Below are 19,280 nucleotides of genomic sequence, written 5' to 3'. Positions count from 1 at the left end.
GATGAGCACCTTCACTATCACAACGGTGTATTATGGAAAGTCAATACTGATAGCTCTTAAAATTCTAGTCAGACGGTCCTTTCAAATCAAAATGGTGAAATCCAATTTGATTTAGACCACAAAAATTAATAAATAAAAATAAAGATAAATATCCAGTTACTTTAGTCCTTTCAACTTGGCTCTCATTCCCATTATCTGCATTATCGTGTGTGTATAAATATCCACTCATATCATCGGTTCTTTACCGCTTATAACACTTGCCACCCAATTCTCCATTTACTTCCTCTGCTGTAAAGATGTTTAGTATGGGGAAAACGAATCATCAATACCTGCCTTTGATCCTTGCCTCTTGTTTCTTCTTCATTTCTCATTCTCAAACTGCCTCTAATACTTTCTCTCAACATCATTGCCTCCCTGACCAAAGTGCTCATTTGCTGCAACTAAGGCAAGAATTTGTTGAAAGGAATTATTCTGATTATTACTATGATTACTATGATTACTACTATAATGGTTCTTATCCAAAGATGAAGTTTTGGAAGGCAGATAGTGATTGTTGTTCCTGGGATGGGGTCACATGCGATACACAGAATGGTGAGGTTATTGGCTTAGACCTGAGTAACAGTTGGCTTTATGGGCTTCTCAACTCTAACAGCAGTCTCTTTAGTCTGAGTCACCTTCGGAAACTCAACCTTGCCTCCAACAACTTCACTTTCTCCGCAATCCCATCTGAATTTGGCCAGCTTGTGAGGTTGACCCACCTCAACCTCTCTTTTTCCTTCTTACATGGCCGAATCCCGTCGGAAATTTCGTGGCTATCCAATTTGGTTTCACTTGATCTCTCTCTCAATTATTTTGATTACTCTGATGGTGGTTATTATTATGAGAAATTCTTGGATCTCAGAAGAATTGATCTTGAAGCACTTGTCCAGAACATGACATATTTGAGGGAACTTCATTTAGATGAAGTCAACATTTCATCATCGCTGCCTCAATCCCTGGCAAATTTGTCTTCCTTGACTTCTCTTACTTTGTCTGGCTGCAATTTGCAGGGTGAATTTCCCTCAAATATTTTCCTATTGCCCAGGATACAAACCATTGATCTGTCATATAACAGAGAACTCATTGGTTTTCTTCCCAAATTCCAATCCCGTAGTTCCCTAAAGAAATTGGTTCTTCGTGCAACAAATTTTTCAGGGAAACTGCCCAATTCAATCGGCAACCTCAAATCCTTGAATTATTTGGCTCTTAGTTCAAATAATTTTTCAGGGCCAATTCCCCCTTCTGTTGGAAACCTATCGCAACTTACTCATCTTTCCCTCTCATTTGACAATTTTAATGGTCAGCTTCCTTCCACATTCGGAAACCTTGCAAAACTCTCTTTTCTGGCACTTACCAAAATCCTTAACTATCAGGAAGTACCATCTTTCTTGCAAAATTTTACACAACTAGAAGTCTTAAGCCTTCCACAAAACAATTTTGACTGCAGCTTCCCAATTTGGCTGACAAATATTACTAAACTCCGTGTCATAAATTTCTACGGAAATCAGTTGAAAGGGCCAATCCCATCCGAAATAGGTAGACTTTCTAAGTTGTCTACCCTTTACTTGTCTCATAACTCACTCACAGGGGCCATTCCCACAATTTTGTTTACAAGCCCTTCATTGTCTAGTTTATATCTAGATCAAAATCAGCTCATTGGCCCGCTCAAATTCCAAAATATCTCTTCATCACCATTAAATTATTTGAGCTTGAGTGGAAACAAATTGAATGAATCGATTCCAAGATCAATTGCCAATCTCACAAAGCTACAAAGTCTATATCTTTCTTCGATCAACCTAAAGGGCAAGGTGGAGTTAGACATTTTCTTCGAGCTTAAAGAGCTTCGAGATCTCGATCTTTCAGGTAACAAAGTATTGGTTCCAAAAGCAAATATCAATTCCACCCTCCCCAAATTTTCATCTTTGTCAATGTCTTCTTGCAATTTGACTGAATTTCCTGATTTTCTGAAAGCCCAAAATGAATTGCAAAGTTTAGACCTTTCCAATAACAACATTGAAGGTAAAATACCTAAATGGTTTTGGAATGTTGGAAAAGAGACACTGGGTTCCTTAAATCTTTCTATTAACCGTTTAAGCAAATTTGAGCAACCACCTGTAGTTCTTCCATGGAAAAATATGTACCTTTTAGACTTGAGTTCCAACATGTTCCAAGAGTCATTTCCAATTCTCCCATTGTCTATAGGATATTTTTTTGCCTCAAAAAATAATTTTACCGGAACCATCCCTCCAATGATATGTAAGGTGCATACTCTGGAAGTCCTTGATGTGTCTAATAACCAATTGACTGGTCAGATTCCACAATGTTTGCTGAACTTAAGCAATTCTCTTTTAGTATTGGCTATGAGAAATAACCACTTTCTAGGAAACTTTCCTGAAACGTTCATAAATGGATGTAGTTTGAGGACACTAGACTTGTATCACAACCAAATAGAGGGGAAGATTCCACGGTCTTTAGTTAAATGTCAAATGCTAGAAGTTCTGAACCTTGGAAACAACAAATTGAATGATACATTCCCTTTTTGGTTGGAGTCTTTCCCAGAGTTAAAGATTCTTGTCTTGCGAGGTAATGGATTCTATGGTCCTATATGGGATCCTTGTAAAAAATTTGGCTTATCCAAGCTGCATGTCATTGACCTCTCTCACAACAATTTCTCTGGCAAGTTACCATCCGAGTATTTTCAAAACTGGAGTGCAATCCTAGACAAAAACTCATCACAATCAGGGTACATGGGAGATGACTCCAATTATTACAAAGATTCAATGACTATAGTGAATAAGGGAGTAGAATTGAAATTTGAAAAAATCTTGACCATCTTCACAGCTATTGATCTCTCTAACAATAGGTTTTGTGGAGAAATTCCAGATAGTTTGGGGAACCTCAAGGCATTAATTGTACTCAATTTATCAAGCAATAACTTTATGAGCCATATCCCATCGTCGTTGGGAAACCTAGTTGCGCTTGAATCTTTGGATCTTTCTCAAAATAGCCTGTATGGTGAAATCCCTCAAGAGCTAACAAATCTCATATTTCTGGAGTATTTAAATCTCTCTCAAAATCAACTTAGTGGTCCAATTCCACAAGTTCGGCAGTTTTTGACATTTGAAAGTTCCTCTTTTGAGGGAAACTTTGGATTGTGTGGCTTTCCGTTGTCGAAGAAGTGTGGAAATAATGAGATACCAACTTTTGAAATGAGACATGAATCATCATTGGGAGAAGGATTTTGTTGGAAAGTGGTAGTGATTGGATATGCTTGTGGATTGGTAATTGGATTCCTTACCGGACAAGTTGTCAGCTCAAGAAGGACAAATTGGCTAGTGAGAAATTTTGGAGTGAACTTATGTAGGTGAAGATTTACACTAGCGAAGGTACTTGTTATAGATTTACAACTATTGTAATAATTGTATTTAAGTGTGTAATAAGAGAAGCCTAATTCAGTGTAATGAAATAATTATTGTGATTTTTACCATTGTATATAAGTATTGCTATAATATATATATATATATATATATATTTATATAAAAGTATGTCACTAATTCGCCATTGCTTAATACAAATCATTAAATCACTTCTAGAAAAAAAAGAAAAAAAGAAAAAAAAGAAAAAAAGGGCACAAAGGACAATATAGAGTCGTGATTTGTAATGTTTTAATTTACTAGATATCAAATGGTCTGTAGTGACCCTTTTTGTTAGTTGAAGATTGATAGCCCCAAATAGTTGGATCCCATTTTCATCTTAAAACAGGGGGTATTTTAAAATTTTAAAAAGTGCCTAAAGTCATTTGTCAAAATATATTAAATATTCAATCAGTAGTTATAGTGCATAATATTTTTGTAGAAAAAAATACATTTGCCAATAATTTATTGATTTACACTTATAAAATTAGTATAATTGTGTGTTTTTCTTAATTTTTAATTTATAATTTTTGACAAAGAGCGTATCCTTTTAGTTAGTTGAAGATTGATAGCCACCAACAATTCAGTCCCATTTTCATATTGAAACAGGGGTATTTTAAATATTAACGAGTGTCTAAAGTCATTTGTCGAAAAATATTGAATATTCAGTAAGTAGTTATAGTGCATAATATTTTTTTTTGAAAAAATACATTTGCCAATAATTTATTGATTTACACTTATAAAATTAGTATAATTGTGTGTTTTTCTTGATCTTTTTTTTGGGGGGGGGGGGGGGGGAACAAGGGTTTGACTATTCCCTCAGGTTTCAAACTTAGGATCTTATTAATATCATGAGATCTTAGGAACCACTAAGCCAACCACTTGATTTTTTTACATGATTTGACTTTATATATATATATATATATATATTAAATGTATAAGAATTTTAGTTAATAGTCTTGTTAAGGAAAGTCATAAAATAAATAAATTACTGAAAATATGCTCATCCAAATGCACAAAGCGGGTGTAGTTTGCTAATTTAAGAAGACAAAAGCTCATGAACATGCTGCCAGGAAGGGCTAATTAGAAGAGAAAAAGGAAAATTAAACTTTGATGCTGCTATCATGGATGTTGGGGTGGTCTTAACAGTAGCATGCAGGGATTGAAGATGAAAGATTCACTCATGCTTAGAACTTATTTTCTTCATCAGGGAGGGAGATGCATTAAGGGAGAAACCCAAGCAATGAAGCCGGCCTTACATGCTTTATCCAATGCCGCCAATCTAAGGTGTCTAAACCATATATTAGAAGGTAATGCTATGAATTTCTTAAATCTTTTGAACTACGAAGTCTTTTGAATTGTTGTATCACTAGGCTAGATTGGACTACTGTTTCAACAATTGATGATATCTAATCAACTCTAATTAATTTTGTTGAGGATTTATAGCTGATCTCAAAAAATTTATGGCCTAAGATTTGTTGATGTTGTTGGGATATTTCCAATGTAAGAAGAGATCCAATCATTCTTAACTATTAAAAAAAAAAAAACAATAAAACAATTAGTGCTGCTTGGTGCTTACAACTTGGCCCAATAGGCTTTTGAATGTAATAGGCTTGGACCTATTCGGCTATTTCCATACCTAGGTTTCTGTTCACTTTTGGATGGCAAAGATGGATAAAGGCCCATTCATTCTGATCAAGAGCATTGCTAGAGATGTAACTCAATTAATATAATCAAAGTAAGGGGGAGATTAATATTTTTTTCCCCTCAACCACAGATCTTTTAGATCTTTCGAGAGGATAGATTATATAACCAAAAAAAGAATTTGATCTTAGCGTGGGTATTTGGTTCATATCTTTGATGAGTTTTAAATAATACAATCATTCTCCAATTACGCACAAATATAAACTTTAAATTATGTCAATAACATTTTGCTTCATCCAAGTGTTGTTCAATTTCTTCACCCATGATTGACATTACATCACATTAATCATTTTCGACTTAGCAAAAATGATTAATCATCATTGAGCTTTGATTGGGTATTTTGGTTTTTTTTTTTTCTTTTCTTTTTTTCCTTGTTTTTTTAGGAGGGTTAAGTTAGAATGTCTCTCTTTGCTTAAATGATTTTCTAATGTAATTTGGCTGTCTCTTTTAAATCACAGCCTAACGTGTGAGCTTGCACCCTCCTAATTTTTCCCACGTCTCTTCCATGAGGGGCAGCCGTGGCGCTACCTTAAGGCCAGGGTGGTCCCAGGACCACCCTGACCAGATTTTTATTTATTTATTTTTATTTTTTATATAGTAATTTAAAAAATTTTATTTGTCTACTCTTCAAAAAAAAATTGGGAACATCCTTAGTTTTTTTTTTTTTTTTTTTTTAATGCCAATTGTGGGGCCCAACAATTCGTGGACCAGGCCCATTTGCCCTTAGAGAGTCCGAAGGCCCAATCCGAGGAGAGCTGTGGCCCAAGCTCTACAACGCAGAGCACAAAAGAATTTTGGGAGGCAGCCGAGGACAGTGTAGTCCTCGGCAGATCCATAGTCCCACCAGAACAAAGGGGTGAAACTGGTATAGGGACGAATTCGTAAGGAGATCCAAGATACCTTGGGGAGGTTATCCTTACTACCCTTCCAGATAAGACCCAGCGCCTGACAGAGCCGTACTCTGCAGCTTTATCAAACCATCCCCAACAATTCCGAGATTGGACTGATGGGACAAATGTCAGTGTTTGTAAAAACTGACCCTACACGTGGACGAAGGATAGCGAATGCAAGCTAGTATAAAATAAGGAAGTAAGTAAATCACAGGGGAGAGCCCAGCCCCAAAGAAAAAAGAAAGACTATGTGGGGAAACATCTCAACCAGACTGGACTTCACGGAAGAAATCCCGCCGTTGGGTAACCGGGATAAGATCTCAAAAGGTCCTCGGATCAGCTCCGAGGAGCTCCATCCCACGGGGTACGACGCCTTAGAGCTTCCTCTAAAGCCATGACCGGGCATCGCCACTTGGCCAGAACATGCAGAGTGTGAAATAGAAACAACTTTTATTAATATGAAAAATTATTACAACGTACAAAAAGGGGCTTCTATAAGCCTATACAAAAAAGGGGCTGCCGAAGCAGCACTAACATCCACAGTACAGATAAACAAACGGTCAAGCGCCTTTTAAACTTGTCTTCGAAGTCTCTCCAATCTCTGCCACATTGTTGCTCATGCTAAGAGAAGAACTCACTTTAAAAAAAAAAACGAAGAAGAAGGAAATAGTAAGGAAGAAATCAATGAAGAAGATGGAGGAGATGAATGAAGAAGATGGAGGACATGAGTAAGGAAGGAGGAGAAGAAGAGAGAAGAGATAAAAAGAAAGAAAAGGAGCAAAAGAGGGAGAAGCAGAAGCACTTAGCCCCTGCCTCAGCCCTGACTCCTAACACGCTGGTGCCATATTAGGTACGCTCGTGAGGAGCCGGGTGGTGCTGGTCTTGGTTGTTCTCGACTCAGTCACGTCGAGAAGTCGACATGACGAGCCCCTGCTTCGGATTTTGGCTAAAAGAGAGGCGGGACAGATCTTAAGTCTGCGCCACCCTTGCCCTGACCGAGCCATTTCAAGTTTTGTCAGAATATGGTGTTTTGAGGAGGAGTGTGTTTCCTTCATCATTCGTTATGGAGGGCGTATGCGGATATGATGTATAACAAACGGGCTAAGTGGACGCTAAAGGGGGATGCGGATTTCAGATTTCAGAAGGAAGGAGAGGAGTCTGTACGAAAGTCACTGCCACCTGCTTGCCTTCTTATAGGAAGGGCAAAACGGGTGGAATTAAATGCGTTCAGAGTTTCCAAAAGAATCTGAAGAGAAAAGAGGCGCCCGTTCCGTTTCCCCACCTTATCAGATGAGCCGCCGGACATAAATGTGCTTCGTAAAGGGAATTCATTTAAGGGCGCGTCTGGGACATCCAAGCGGCAGGAGTAGATCACGAGCGGATTAAACGGAAGACCTTGAAAACCGGCTGACTTCCTGGGAAACCGCTCACATAAATGCGGGGTCAAACTAAATGGGCCATATTGAGGGCTCGGGTTTGCCAAAACCCTCCTTTCCAACCCGGAAGTCGGACAGAAGGGTTTTGAGGGGCTATTGTGGGGCCCAACAATTCGTGGACCAGGCCCATTTGCCCTTAGAGAGTCCGAAGGCCCAATCCGAGGAGAGCTGTGGCCCAAGCTCTACAACGCAGAGCACAAAAGAATTTTGGGAGGCAGCCGAGGACAGTGTAGTCCTCGGCAGATCTATAATCCCACCAGAACAAAGGGGTGAAACTGGTATAGGGACGAATTCGTAAGGAGATCCAAGATACCTTGGGGAGGTTATCCTTACTACCCTTCAGATAAGACCCAGTGCCTGACAGAGCCGTACTCTGCAGCTTTATCAAACCATCCCCAACAATTCCGGGATTGGACTGATGGGACAAATGTCAGTGTTTGTAAAAACTGACCCTACACGTGGACGAAGGATAGCGAATGCAAGCTAGTATAAAATAAGGAAGTAAGTAAATCACAGGGGAGAGCCCAGCCCCAAAGAAAAAAGAAAGACTACGTGGGGAAACATCTCAACCAGACTGGACTTCACGGAAGAAATCCCGCCGTTGGGTAACCGGGATAAGATCTCAAAAGGTCCTCGGATCAACTCCGAGGAGCTCCATCCCACGGGGTACGACGCCTTAGAGCTTCCTCTATAGCCATGACCGGGCATCGCCACTTGGCCAGCGGCTAGCTTTTCAAGCCCACTCTCTACAAATCATATTGTGAGGGACCTTTATTGCGTCAGCCCAAAAATGTTAGTGGGCCGCAAAGGAATCGTGTCCTTACACCAATAAAATTAAATTTTGCTTCATAATTTATTTTACACTTAGTAGATGAATGATTGCTTGGTTGTGTATATTGAAAGAGATGTAGTTTATAGCATTGATAATGAGACTATCATGCACCGATTTCAAAATATGAAAACTCGTAGATGGCAATTGTAAACTTTATGTATTTGCGTGTTTTTTTTTATTGTTGTTGTTGTCAATATATAAATTTCTCTTTTTCTTAGATCGTATAATTTATACTTCTTAAGGAACACCTTAAGAAAAATTCCTATAGCCGCCATTGCATGAGGTTGGACCCTCTTTCCCCAAAACTTCATCATAGAAAGTTTTAAGTCAAGAAATCAGACATCAGACATCAGATTGGGCAAAAGACTTACAAAATTTTTTTTAGAGTTCTTTGTTCTTCAATAATACCTTTGTTTAACACTTTTTATTTTGTTTGAAGTTTCAGATTTGAAGAGCTTCAATTAGATGAGCTTTAGAGCTAGCAAGGTGGGGATATCTGTTGATTGTTTATAGTTTATGCCCACAAAAGGATGAATAGATAGGAAAGCTTCAATCGTGGTATCAAAATCGAAATAATCTACCAAAAAAGCTTGGATCATATAGCAATATAAAGAAGAGAGATTCAACATGCCTCTCAATAATAGTAATTTTGTTGGTATTTCAGCTTTACTTCTATCTATCTCTGTTATGTTTCGCAAAATTCTTTTACAATCTCTTCATTTGTTGTGTGAAAACACTTCCATTTGCTTTCTTAATAATCTCTAATGTCACTTAGACTCTTTGTGATCAAATTCAATCACAATAAAGGGAAAAGCCTTGTTGTTAAGTGATTGTATTTTAAGTAAGTCATGTGCAGTGCACACGATTAAAACAACTAGTATGAAGCAGAATTTAAAACATTGAGTTATGTGAGGGACCATGAGCTTGGCTTGCCAATTTTTATTCCAAATGGGCCAAACTTACATGAATGAGATATTTACAGAATTATTCATTTTACATAATATAGAATTTTTGTTTGTTTGTTTGAGAAAAAGGAAAGTGGGTAATAAAAAGAACCTAGCCGTACTTGTTTGTAGCCCCAAATATTACTAATTCTTAAAGTAACAATTTACTAAATGATTATCATTGGTTTTTTTTTTTTTTTTTTTTTTTTTTTTTTTTTTTTTAGATGAATCAGTTAGGATTGTATTTAGCTAACAAATGGGACAAAGAAAAAAAAAGCAAGCAAGAAGCCTAAATTGAACAGACATCACACACCCCTCAGCAGCAGTAGGCACATAGCCATTAGCCAATAGCTAGGGCTACTAGAACCAACAAAGCACACAGCCAAGAACTAAAATTCATCCTAAACATGAGACACAGTCAAGGAATTACCCAACGCCAGATTTTAAGCCCCAATGCAATTGAAATGTGATACATCCTCTGCTAAAACAGAGGAAATAACATCAGGTAAATCCTCTAGCCAAAGCAATCTCAATGAGGTAGCGGAGCAATTTAAGACAAGACTGGAAATCATGCAGCAATCTAAGACTTTGTTGCACCACATAAGCTGGATCTTGAAGAGAACCACCATGAGTCAAAGAATTTCTTTGAAACCAAATTATTCCACTAAGTTGTCACTGCTATGCCAATCACTGTGAAATTAGTATTTTTATACTTTTCTTCTATATTTTTCCAATGCCATTGCTACATTCTGTTCTCATATAAAGAATATTTTCATTAAGTAATTCCTAGAACATGCTAGAATCACTTTGCAAAAACACCCCCACAAAAGAAAAGAAAAGAAAAACATTTTTGATTCATCTATTGAATATCGCTGGTGAACCATTAAATACTTTTTTTTTTTTTCGAGAATTAAACATCAAATACTTTGAATCGTTAGGAAGTAATCCAACCGTGTATTTTAGACATATTACTGAAAAACATAATTGTTAAAGCATGATTCCCCAGTCACTAGGAACAAATTATGTTGTGAACTGGAAAATCAAAAAGATAACTTAGTCGATTCGAGGTGACTAGCCTCCTGAACTTGAGAGGGATAATAGAGTTTTTGGTTTAATTTCTGCTTGCTTCATTCATAATTCCTACGTACATAAATACTAGTGAGGAGACAATCCTCATCACCACAAATTCCTAAAACATAGGACCCAACTCCTATTTGAATTGAAATACAAATATTAATCCTAATCATAATTTATTGCAGAAATTCTCATCCTAATCTATTGCAGATCTACTGTAGAAGCTTATTTGAATTCAACTTGAAAACTATCATTCTTATCTTCTTATATTGTTATCCACGTGCAATGCAACCTCCTTTTGGTGTTGTTTGAACCATAGCATTCCCTTCCCCTTGAAGGCGAATCTTGTCCTCAAGATTCTAGTGAGGGAATAGTGTTTTTCCTCCATACGCTCCTGTGTCATCGAGAGTATCAAGTAGGAAGACTTGTGGGGTGGTCTTACAACGGTGTCCAGGTCCGAATTTTTCATCGCAGTTATAGCAGAGTCCCTTCTCACGTCTGCCTTGCATCTCGAACCATGATAATTTTTGGAATGTTGTTGAAGGTAATATTTGTGAGTTACTTGTTGGATTTGGAGTGGACCTTGGCTAGGGTAAAGGAATGAGACCGGTTTTGGGTGGCGGTTCACCAGTGCGTTGGAGTTTCTCCTCTTGTAATCGAGCTAGGCTGGTAGCATGAACAAGTGTTGTAGGATGAAACAACTTCACCTCTGATCGTATTTCATCCCTTAATCCTCCTATGTAACTCCCTATCAAAGCTTTCTTGGGCCATTCTTGCACTCGAGATGCTATTCATTCAAATTGGGCTTGATATTCTCTAACTATTCCCGTTTGGCAAAGTTTGGCTAGAGCCTCGTCAAAGTCCTCATAATCAAAAGGTCCAAAACGAACACACAAGACATGTGTAAATTCTTCCCATGAAATATTCGTTTGTGTTTTCTCAAACCACTAGTACCATTGGAGAGTGTCGTCCTGTAGGTGGAAGGAAGCGAGTGTTATCTTTTCCTCATCTACAGTTTACTGGTACTTGAAAATTTTTTTTGCCTTGTAAATCCACTCGGTGGGATCTTCACCATTAAATTGAGGAAAGTCTACTCGGGAAATTCGGGTTTGTACACCCCCAATTGTCCCTCCTTGAGTTCCCTCTGAGCCGCTGTTACGATTGGGTGAACTTCCTTCAAGATTATGATTTCGACTGGTCGAGCCTTCTTCATGACGGCTGTTGTGAGGAGTAGTATTATTTTGGATGTCCATTCCTTCAATTCTTCGTCCCATTTGAGCAATAGCACTTGAGAGAGCCTCCATGGTTTTCTTTATATTAGTAAACTCTTTAACAAACTCTTCCCTTTGGGCTTCAACCTACCTTTGAATAGAGTGATTACTAACTTCCAAGGCTGATATGCAGTCATCATTGGTTGTGGAACGTGTGGGTGGTGGATTGGGGTTGTTCGTCATCTGGCTCTAATACCAAATATTGTGAACTAGAAAATCAAAAAGATAACTTAGTCGATTCGAGGTGACTAGCCTCTTGAACTTGAGAGGGATAATATAGTTTTTGGTTTAATTTCTGCTTGCTTCATTCATAATTCCTACGTACATAAATACTAGTGAGGAGATAATCCTCATCACCACAAATTCCTAAAACATAGGACCCAACTCCTATTTGAATTGAAATACAAATATTAATCCCAATCCTAATCTATTGTAGAAATTCTCATCCTAATCTACTGCAGATCTACTGTAGAAGCTTATTTAAATTCAACTTGAAAACCATCATCCTTATCTTCTTATATTGTTATCCACATGCAATACAATCTCCTTTTGGTGTTGTCTAAACCATAGAAAATTATTTATGAAGCATAGCTGCCTTATACTAAATAACAATTTATACTTTTGTTGTTCTTTCAAGCAAAAAATCCAATGGACTAGTTTTTATGTCCTAGTAATTTATATAAAGCAAACAATCATCAATATTACTTTTTTTCACTTGGGCCAAAGACTATGTAATTAATTTTATCATAATGGGAAGCACTTAGGGAAACCCTCATACTTTTGGCTCAATGCTTACTAGTACCTTTATGGGATTGAGATAGCGGTAATAGCTTACTGGTTCCCCTGCTTGCAAGCTTGGACTAGGAATATACTATGGTGATGCTTAGGTAGAGAAGATACTCCAATCATTGTCTGTTTTTTTTTTTTTTTTTTCATTAACAATAAATGTCTAATGTAATAAATTTGGTGAAATAATATTGTAGTTCGAAGTTTATTTTTTTGGTTTTGCTGTCAAATTCTTCATTGTTGCAATAAGAAACACTAGCCAAACCAAGTAGCAAGCCAGAATTTAAAAAATAAAAAATAAAAAAAAAATAAAAAAATTCAGTTGTGACCGTTCTCACAAATACTAAGACATTTGTACCATTAATAGCCCAACCGCACTGGACCCTACTAGCTCTACATTCTTTCCTTCTAATGGACCCCACATCTTTGTCCCCACAAAAGCCCATGGTGGAAAAAGTCAGGCCCTATCCACGCAAACTGTGAAATCACACACAAGGCCATAGCCATAGTATTCAGTGCGGGCAGACTCACTGGAAACATCTTCCATGGCTTTAGATGGCTTCATCCCCCTGTTCATCACCACCAATTCAATCTTCCCTGATCAAGATGTTGTACTTGTGATATTAAAGGCCCATGATTGGTGGGTTAGTAAATAATAAGTACACTGAAGTATTAGGTACTTTCAATAAATACTCTATCATAATCTTGATAATAATACTATTATCTATTGTTTTCTTTTTATCAATGTGGATATTATATCACATGATTTGGACCATTTGGTCACTATAGACCCAAAATTAATGCCAAACTCAAAAACTTTCACCCATTTCCACGCCTTAATTGACAAAGCCTATGGCCAAAACCAAAACCATCCCTTTAAATTTAATCCTTCTAATTCTAGGCCAATTCTTGTGTTGATTAGTTGTAATGGAGGTGTTGGTAGTGTACTCTTGAACCAAAATGAAGTAAAATTAGAAGCCAAGAAGATTGGTTTTAATGTGATTATTTTTGAGCCAACACCTATGATCCCTATGCACAAAGCTTATGAATTGATACATTCTGGACATACAATTTTTCTCTGGCCTGGCTCGGTGTTCATGCAAGTGGTGCCGCTTGGGACTGAATGGGCTGCAGAGGTTTGCTATGAAAGATTGGCTAGGAATGTGGGGTCAAGAGTACATGGAGTATAGGATCAAAGCTGAGGAGAGTAGCTTGATGGAGAAGTATAGCAAGGATGACTTGGTAATAAGAGACCCAGTTGCTTATAGAGAAACGGATTGGTCTCTTATGAATGTATATTTGAAGGAACAAAATGTTACATTGGATTTGGTTAGGTTCAGGGAGTACTTGAAAGAAATGTACAAGATGGCCAAGACATTCGTGAACAAGGAGGGATAGTGATGATAGTCATAAAATATTGAAAGAACATTAGATGATTCAATAACTATTTTTTTGCTGATTATTATTATTTTGAAGAATTAATTCATGGGGTAAAAAACCCTTACAGTGAAGCATAACGCAAAAAATAACAGTCAGGGAATCCAAAATCACTTATTGACATGCTATGTTGTTTTATAAGAGTAGCATATTACTCCGCTTGGTAGGTTCTGTAGTAGTAACAGAATTAAGTTTGATTCAAAAATGTGTGAGCAATTGTTGAATTTACTAGATATTCAGATGGTGTTAGCTCTATTGCTCTAGTGAACATTTACTTAGTCGAAGATCGACAGCCACCAAATGGATGTCTTCATGAAGATCAAACTGAAAATTTCAGCTTGATCCCATTTTCATCTTAAAAAAGGTGTTTTTTTTAACGAGTGACTAAATTATTTGTCAAATATATTATTAAATATTCAATTATGAGTTGCAATCACATTTTTTGAGAAGAAAAAAGGAAAAAAAAAAAAAAAAAACACACACACACACTTTCCAATAATTTATTGATTTTCAGGTACCAATTTAGTGTGAATGTGTGATAATTTGTACATGATTTGACTCTATTTGAAAAAAGTATAAACTATTATTTAATAATTGTTTTTAGAAAAACCATTAATTGATAAAATGTATTGATATAGTCTTGTTCTCACTGACAAATGGCCTTGTGAGTCAATTAAGCCATGCTATATAAATAATTAAATTACAAGTAATTGTCTTCACAAAGTCTACAGTCTACACCATTGATTTATTTATTCATATTGTCCTATATGGTGGTACCAAATATTTATTCATTATAAAACGTATTGATATGGTCTTGTTCTCCCACTATTAACAATTGTGTTGCCCTTACAGATGGTGTTGCGGTTCAATTAATCCATGGTATATAAATAATTAAATTTCAAGCAATTGTCTTCACAGACTCTATAGTCTACACCATTGATTTATTTATTCATATTGACCTATATGGTGGTACCAAATATTTATTCATTATAAAATGTATTGATATGGTCTTGTTCTCCCACTATTAACAATTGTGTTGTCTTGATAGATGGTCTTGTGGGTCAATTAATCCATGGTATATAAATAATTACTGTAAATTACAAGCAATTGTCTTCAAAGACTATACAGTCTACACCCTTGATTTATTTATTCATATTGTCCTATATGGTTTTTTTTTTTTTTTTTTTTTTTTTTGAGAAATAGTTACAATATGCTGCTAATCCTGCAGCTCGAACCCTTTTCCCTCTAAACCCCCAAGCACTTTGTACATGGGGAGGTGCCAATTCAGCTACGAGACCTTTGGCACACTGGTTTTTATTTAAGTAGGCTATTTTAATTCAGAGCAATAAGGGCCATACTATTTATATATTACATCCTTAAAACTTTTGTTTACCAAACTTTATAATAAAGCAAGTCAATGACAGAGGATTAGTATCTTTAATCAATATATTTTTTTTTTTTTGACAAAAGTATCTTTAATCATTTGATTTAGATGGACTTAACACTAAAATGTCTTCATGATGACCGTATTCAATGGTTTTGATTTAAGTGGACTATTTTAATTCAGAGCAAAAAGGGACTCTATAGATAAAATAATCAATGGCAGAGTGTTAACATCCACATTAATCACTTAAAATTCGAAAAGAAGTGTTAGGTTCCAGTTAGTTTAACAGGTAAAGTTTTTTGTAGTTGTCGTTGAATAAGATATCACTCCAAAGAAATTAAAAATTAAAAAAAAGGTTTTATTTATCTATTTTACAATAATATATTACATATTTGACTATTATCATCTTGATTTCTATTTAAATTATGATACAATAGCAACAACAATAAAGATTTAGTCCCAAACTTTTAGAGTCGGCTATAAATTTTCAATTGATTTGTTAAGATCGGCTACATGTATCATTTTTCTCAATTTTATTTAAATTATAATGATTTGGAAACTTTTAATTCATTTGCTTAACTAAATCTAGCGAGATCTAGACCATATATGATGAGATCGCAATAAAATTCGATGAGATCCATCAAAATCTCCATCGGAAATATAGCTCCACCATGATCGACAATATCTCAACCAAATCTTGTGATTTCAACCAATCCAACCATTGGAATAGTGAAATCATTGCGGTCAAAGACCCATATACACATGGTCGATGACAGGTGGTGCAATTCCAGACCAAAGTTGATAGGATTAAGTGGCAGTCTGACCCTAAACCCGACCCATGGACACTCTTACTTATTTTATAGTGGATAAATAAATTTTTAAAAGATTATATTTGAAATCACTTTTAAAAACTCTAAAGAATCTTAATCAACTTCCAAAGCGTGTTACATTTTTGGTCTAGTTTGTTCAATTATTAATGCTTGAGCTTAACCTACTTTTCATTTAATATCAGGGAAAACTATTTCATAAGCTAATTAAGCTAGCAAAGTACCAAATATTGGCTTTCAGATATTGAATAGGTAATTTAGTGAGTCTAGTTTATTAATTAAGTCTTCCAAAAAAAGGGTCACTAATTAAGTTTTTTTTTTTTTTTTTTTTTTTTTTTTTATAAAATTAAGGAATGTTTAGTTTTCAATTAAGGTGAACCCAAATGGTTTATTAAGCATATGTTGAGGGCCAAACTAACTCTCACACACGCACACACAAAAAGAGAGAGAGAGAGAGATTAAGAAGAAAAAGAAGAAGAAAAAGAAGAGAAAGAAAGACCACCATCTATCGTTTAAATCCAAAAAATAAATGGAAAAAAGAAAGACCACCCCAAAATGCCTAGATAGCTACATGAAGCCCACCAAGTGAAACCAATTGGAATTGGGGGAAGTTTCGTGACTTTAGTCTTTACTAGATTTAAATTTGATGAGTGTTATTCACGTTGCAAATCACCTATTCTCTTTTGTATCTTTGGTGGACTATTCACTTATTCAGTATTTACTATTTAGCACTAACATATCATATAATCATCCAAATCCAATTAGGTAGGTCTTTAAGAATGTTCTGTTTTGCAGACAAATGGCAACAAAAAATAAAAATAAAGAAAGAAAGAAATTGTATTATGCAAAATGTATGTTGTTTTCAGATCACTTATTTTCCTATAATTGCGTCCACTCTCAATATAAATAAATAAACAAAGCCACAATTTACTTTTGAAATGAAAACCAAAATTCCAAAGAACTAATCTGACAAATTATTAGTATATTTATTCATATTCGCAATCTTTCTATATATATATATATATATATAGCATGCCATGAGCATCCTCTTGTATCATCAAATCAACCTGTACTCATCTTCACACTCAATTCGAAGCAACCTCTTTATATGTTGAGATGATGATAATGGGGAAATGGAACCAGTATCTTACGTTATACCTTGCCTCTCTATTTTTCTTCGTTTCACTTTCAGAGAGTACTTCTAGTACTTCCTCTGAACACCTTTGCCTTCCTGACCAGAGCTCTGCTTTGTTGCAACTAACGCAAGAGTTTGTTCAAAAGAGAATGTATTCTGAATATGATGATTACTATAATGGTTCTTATCCAAAGATGAAGTCTTGGAAGGCAGATAGTGATTGTTGTTCCTGGTATGGGGTCACATGTGATACACAGAATGGTGAGGTGATTGCTTAGACCTGGGCAACAGTTGGCTTTATGTGCCTCTCAACTCTAACAGCAGTCTCTTCAGTCTGCGTCACCTTCGGAAACTCAACCTTGCCCTCAACAACTTCTCTTCCTCCACAATCCCACCTAAATTTGGCCAGCTTGTAAGGTTGACGCATCTCAACCTCTCTTTTTCCTTCCCACATGGCCGAATCCAGTCAGAAATTTCTTGGCTATCCAATTTGGTTTCACTTGATCTCTCTTTAAATTATTTTTGAATACTTTGTTGGTGGTGATTATTATGAGAAATTGTTGGATCAATGGATCTCAGAAGAATTGATCTTGAAGCACTTGTCCAGAACATGACATATTTGAGATAACTTTATCTAGACGACGTGAACATTTCATCGTCGCTACCCCAATCCCTAGCAAATTTGTCTACTCTGACTTCTCTTTCTCTGTCTTCGTGCTATTTGCAGGGTGAATTTCCCTCAAATATTTTCCTGTTGCCCAAGATACAAACCATTGATCTATCATATAACCAAAAACTCGTTGGTTTTCTTCCCAAATTTCAATCTTGAAGTTCCCTGAAGTAATTGCATCTTCGTGCAACAAAATTTTTCTGGGGAATTTCCTAATTCAATCGGCAACCTTGGGTCCTTGAGTGTTTTGGATCTTTCCGAAACAAATTTATTTGGAGAATTGCCCATTTCAATTAGAAACCTCAAGTCCCTGAATTATTTGAATCTTGATTCAAGTAATTTTTCAGGGGTGATTCCCCCATCTATTAGAAACCTATCACAGCCTACTTATCTTTCCCTTTCATATAACAATTTCCATGGTCAGCTTCCTTCCACATTTGGAAACCTTGCAAAACTCACTTCTCTGAAACTTGATAAGATCCTTTTCTATCAAGAAGTACCATCTTTCCTTGGAAATCTTACTCAACTTGAACAATTACGCCTTTCAAATAACAAATTTGGCGGCATCTTCCCACTTTGGCTAACAAATATTACTAAACTCAGTTTTATAAATCTCTCAGGAAATCAGTTGAAAGGGCTAATCCCATCCAAAATAAGCAGACTTCCTAATTTGTTTGCCCTTATTTTGTCATAAAACTCACTCACAAATGCCATTCCCTTAGATTTGTTTACAATCACTTCATTGTCTGTACTAGTTCTAGATCAAAATCAGCTTACTGGCCTACTCAAATTGCAAAATATCTCTTCATCACCATTATATGAATTGGGATTGAGTGAAAACAAATTGAATGAATTGATTCCAAGATCAATTGTCAATTTAACTAAGCTACAAATGCTACATCTTTCTTCGATTAACCAAAAGGGCAAGGTGGATTTAAACATTTTCTTGGAGCTTAAAGAGCTTCACGAACTCAATTTTTCAGGTAACAAAGCATTGTTTCAAAAGCAAATATCAATTCAACCCTCTCCAAATTTATAAATTTGTGGTTGTCTTGCAATTTGCCTGAATTTCCAGATTTTCTGGAAGCTCAAAATGAATTGCGAATTTTAGACCTTTCCAACAATAACATTAAAGGTAAAATACCTAAGTGGTTTTGGAATATTGGAAAAGATACATTGATTTTCCAAAATTTTCTTTTAACCTTTTAAGCAAATTTGAGCAACCACCATTAGTTCTTCCATGGAAAAATATGCAAACTTTAGACTTGAGTTCTAACATTGTCTAGAAATTATTTTTTTGCCTCAAAAAATAATTTGACCGGAGGTATCCCGCCAATGATTTGTAAGGTGCGTGCTCTACAAATTCTTGATGTGTCAAATAACCAATTGATTGGTCAAATTCCACAATGTTTACTTAACTTAAGCAATTCTCTTGCAG

General features: G+C 36.0%; 1 protein-coding gene across 1 annotated transcript; it reads left to right on the top strand.

The window, feature by feature from the left end:
- The first annotated feature begins 305 nt into the window (after nucleotides 1-305).
- On the top strand, nucleotides 306-13,787 carry LOC115981380 (receptor-like protein 7). The gene is made up of 2 exons (XM_031103523.1): nucleotides 306-3,320; nucleotides 13,524-13,787. The coding sequence occupies exons 1-2, from the start codon at nucleotides 306-308 to the stop codon at nucleotides 13,785-13,787; spliced, it is 3,279 nt and encodes a 1,092-aa protein (XP_030959383.1).
- The last annotated feature ends 5,493 nt before the right edge of the window (nucleotides 13,788-19,280 follow it).

This window comes from Quercus lobata, chromosome 3, assembly GCF_001633185.2.
Source record: "Quercus lobata isolate SW786 chromosome 3, ValleyOak3.0 Primary Assembly, whole genome shotgun sequence".
Classification (NCBI taxonomy): domain Eukaryota; kingdom Viridiplantae; phylum Streptophyta; class Magnoliopsida; order Fagales; family Fagaceae; genus Quercus; species Quercus lobata.
Note: the sequence above shows the minus strand (reverse complement) of the source record. Positions and strands in the feature narration are given on the sequence as shown.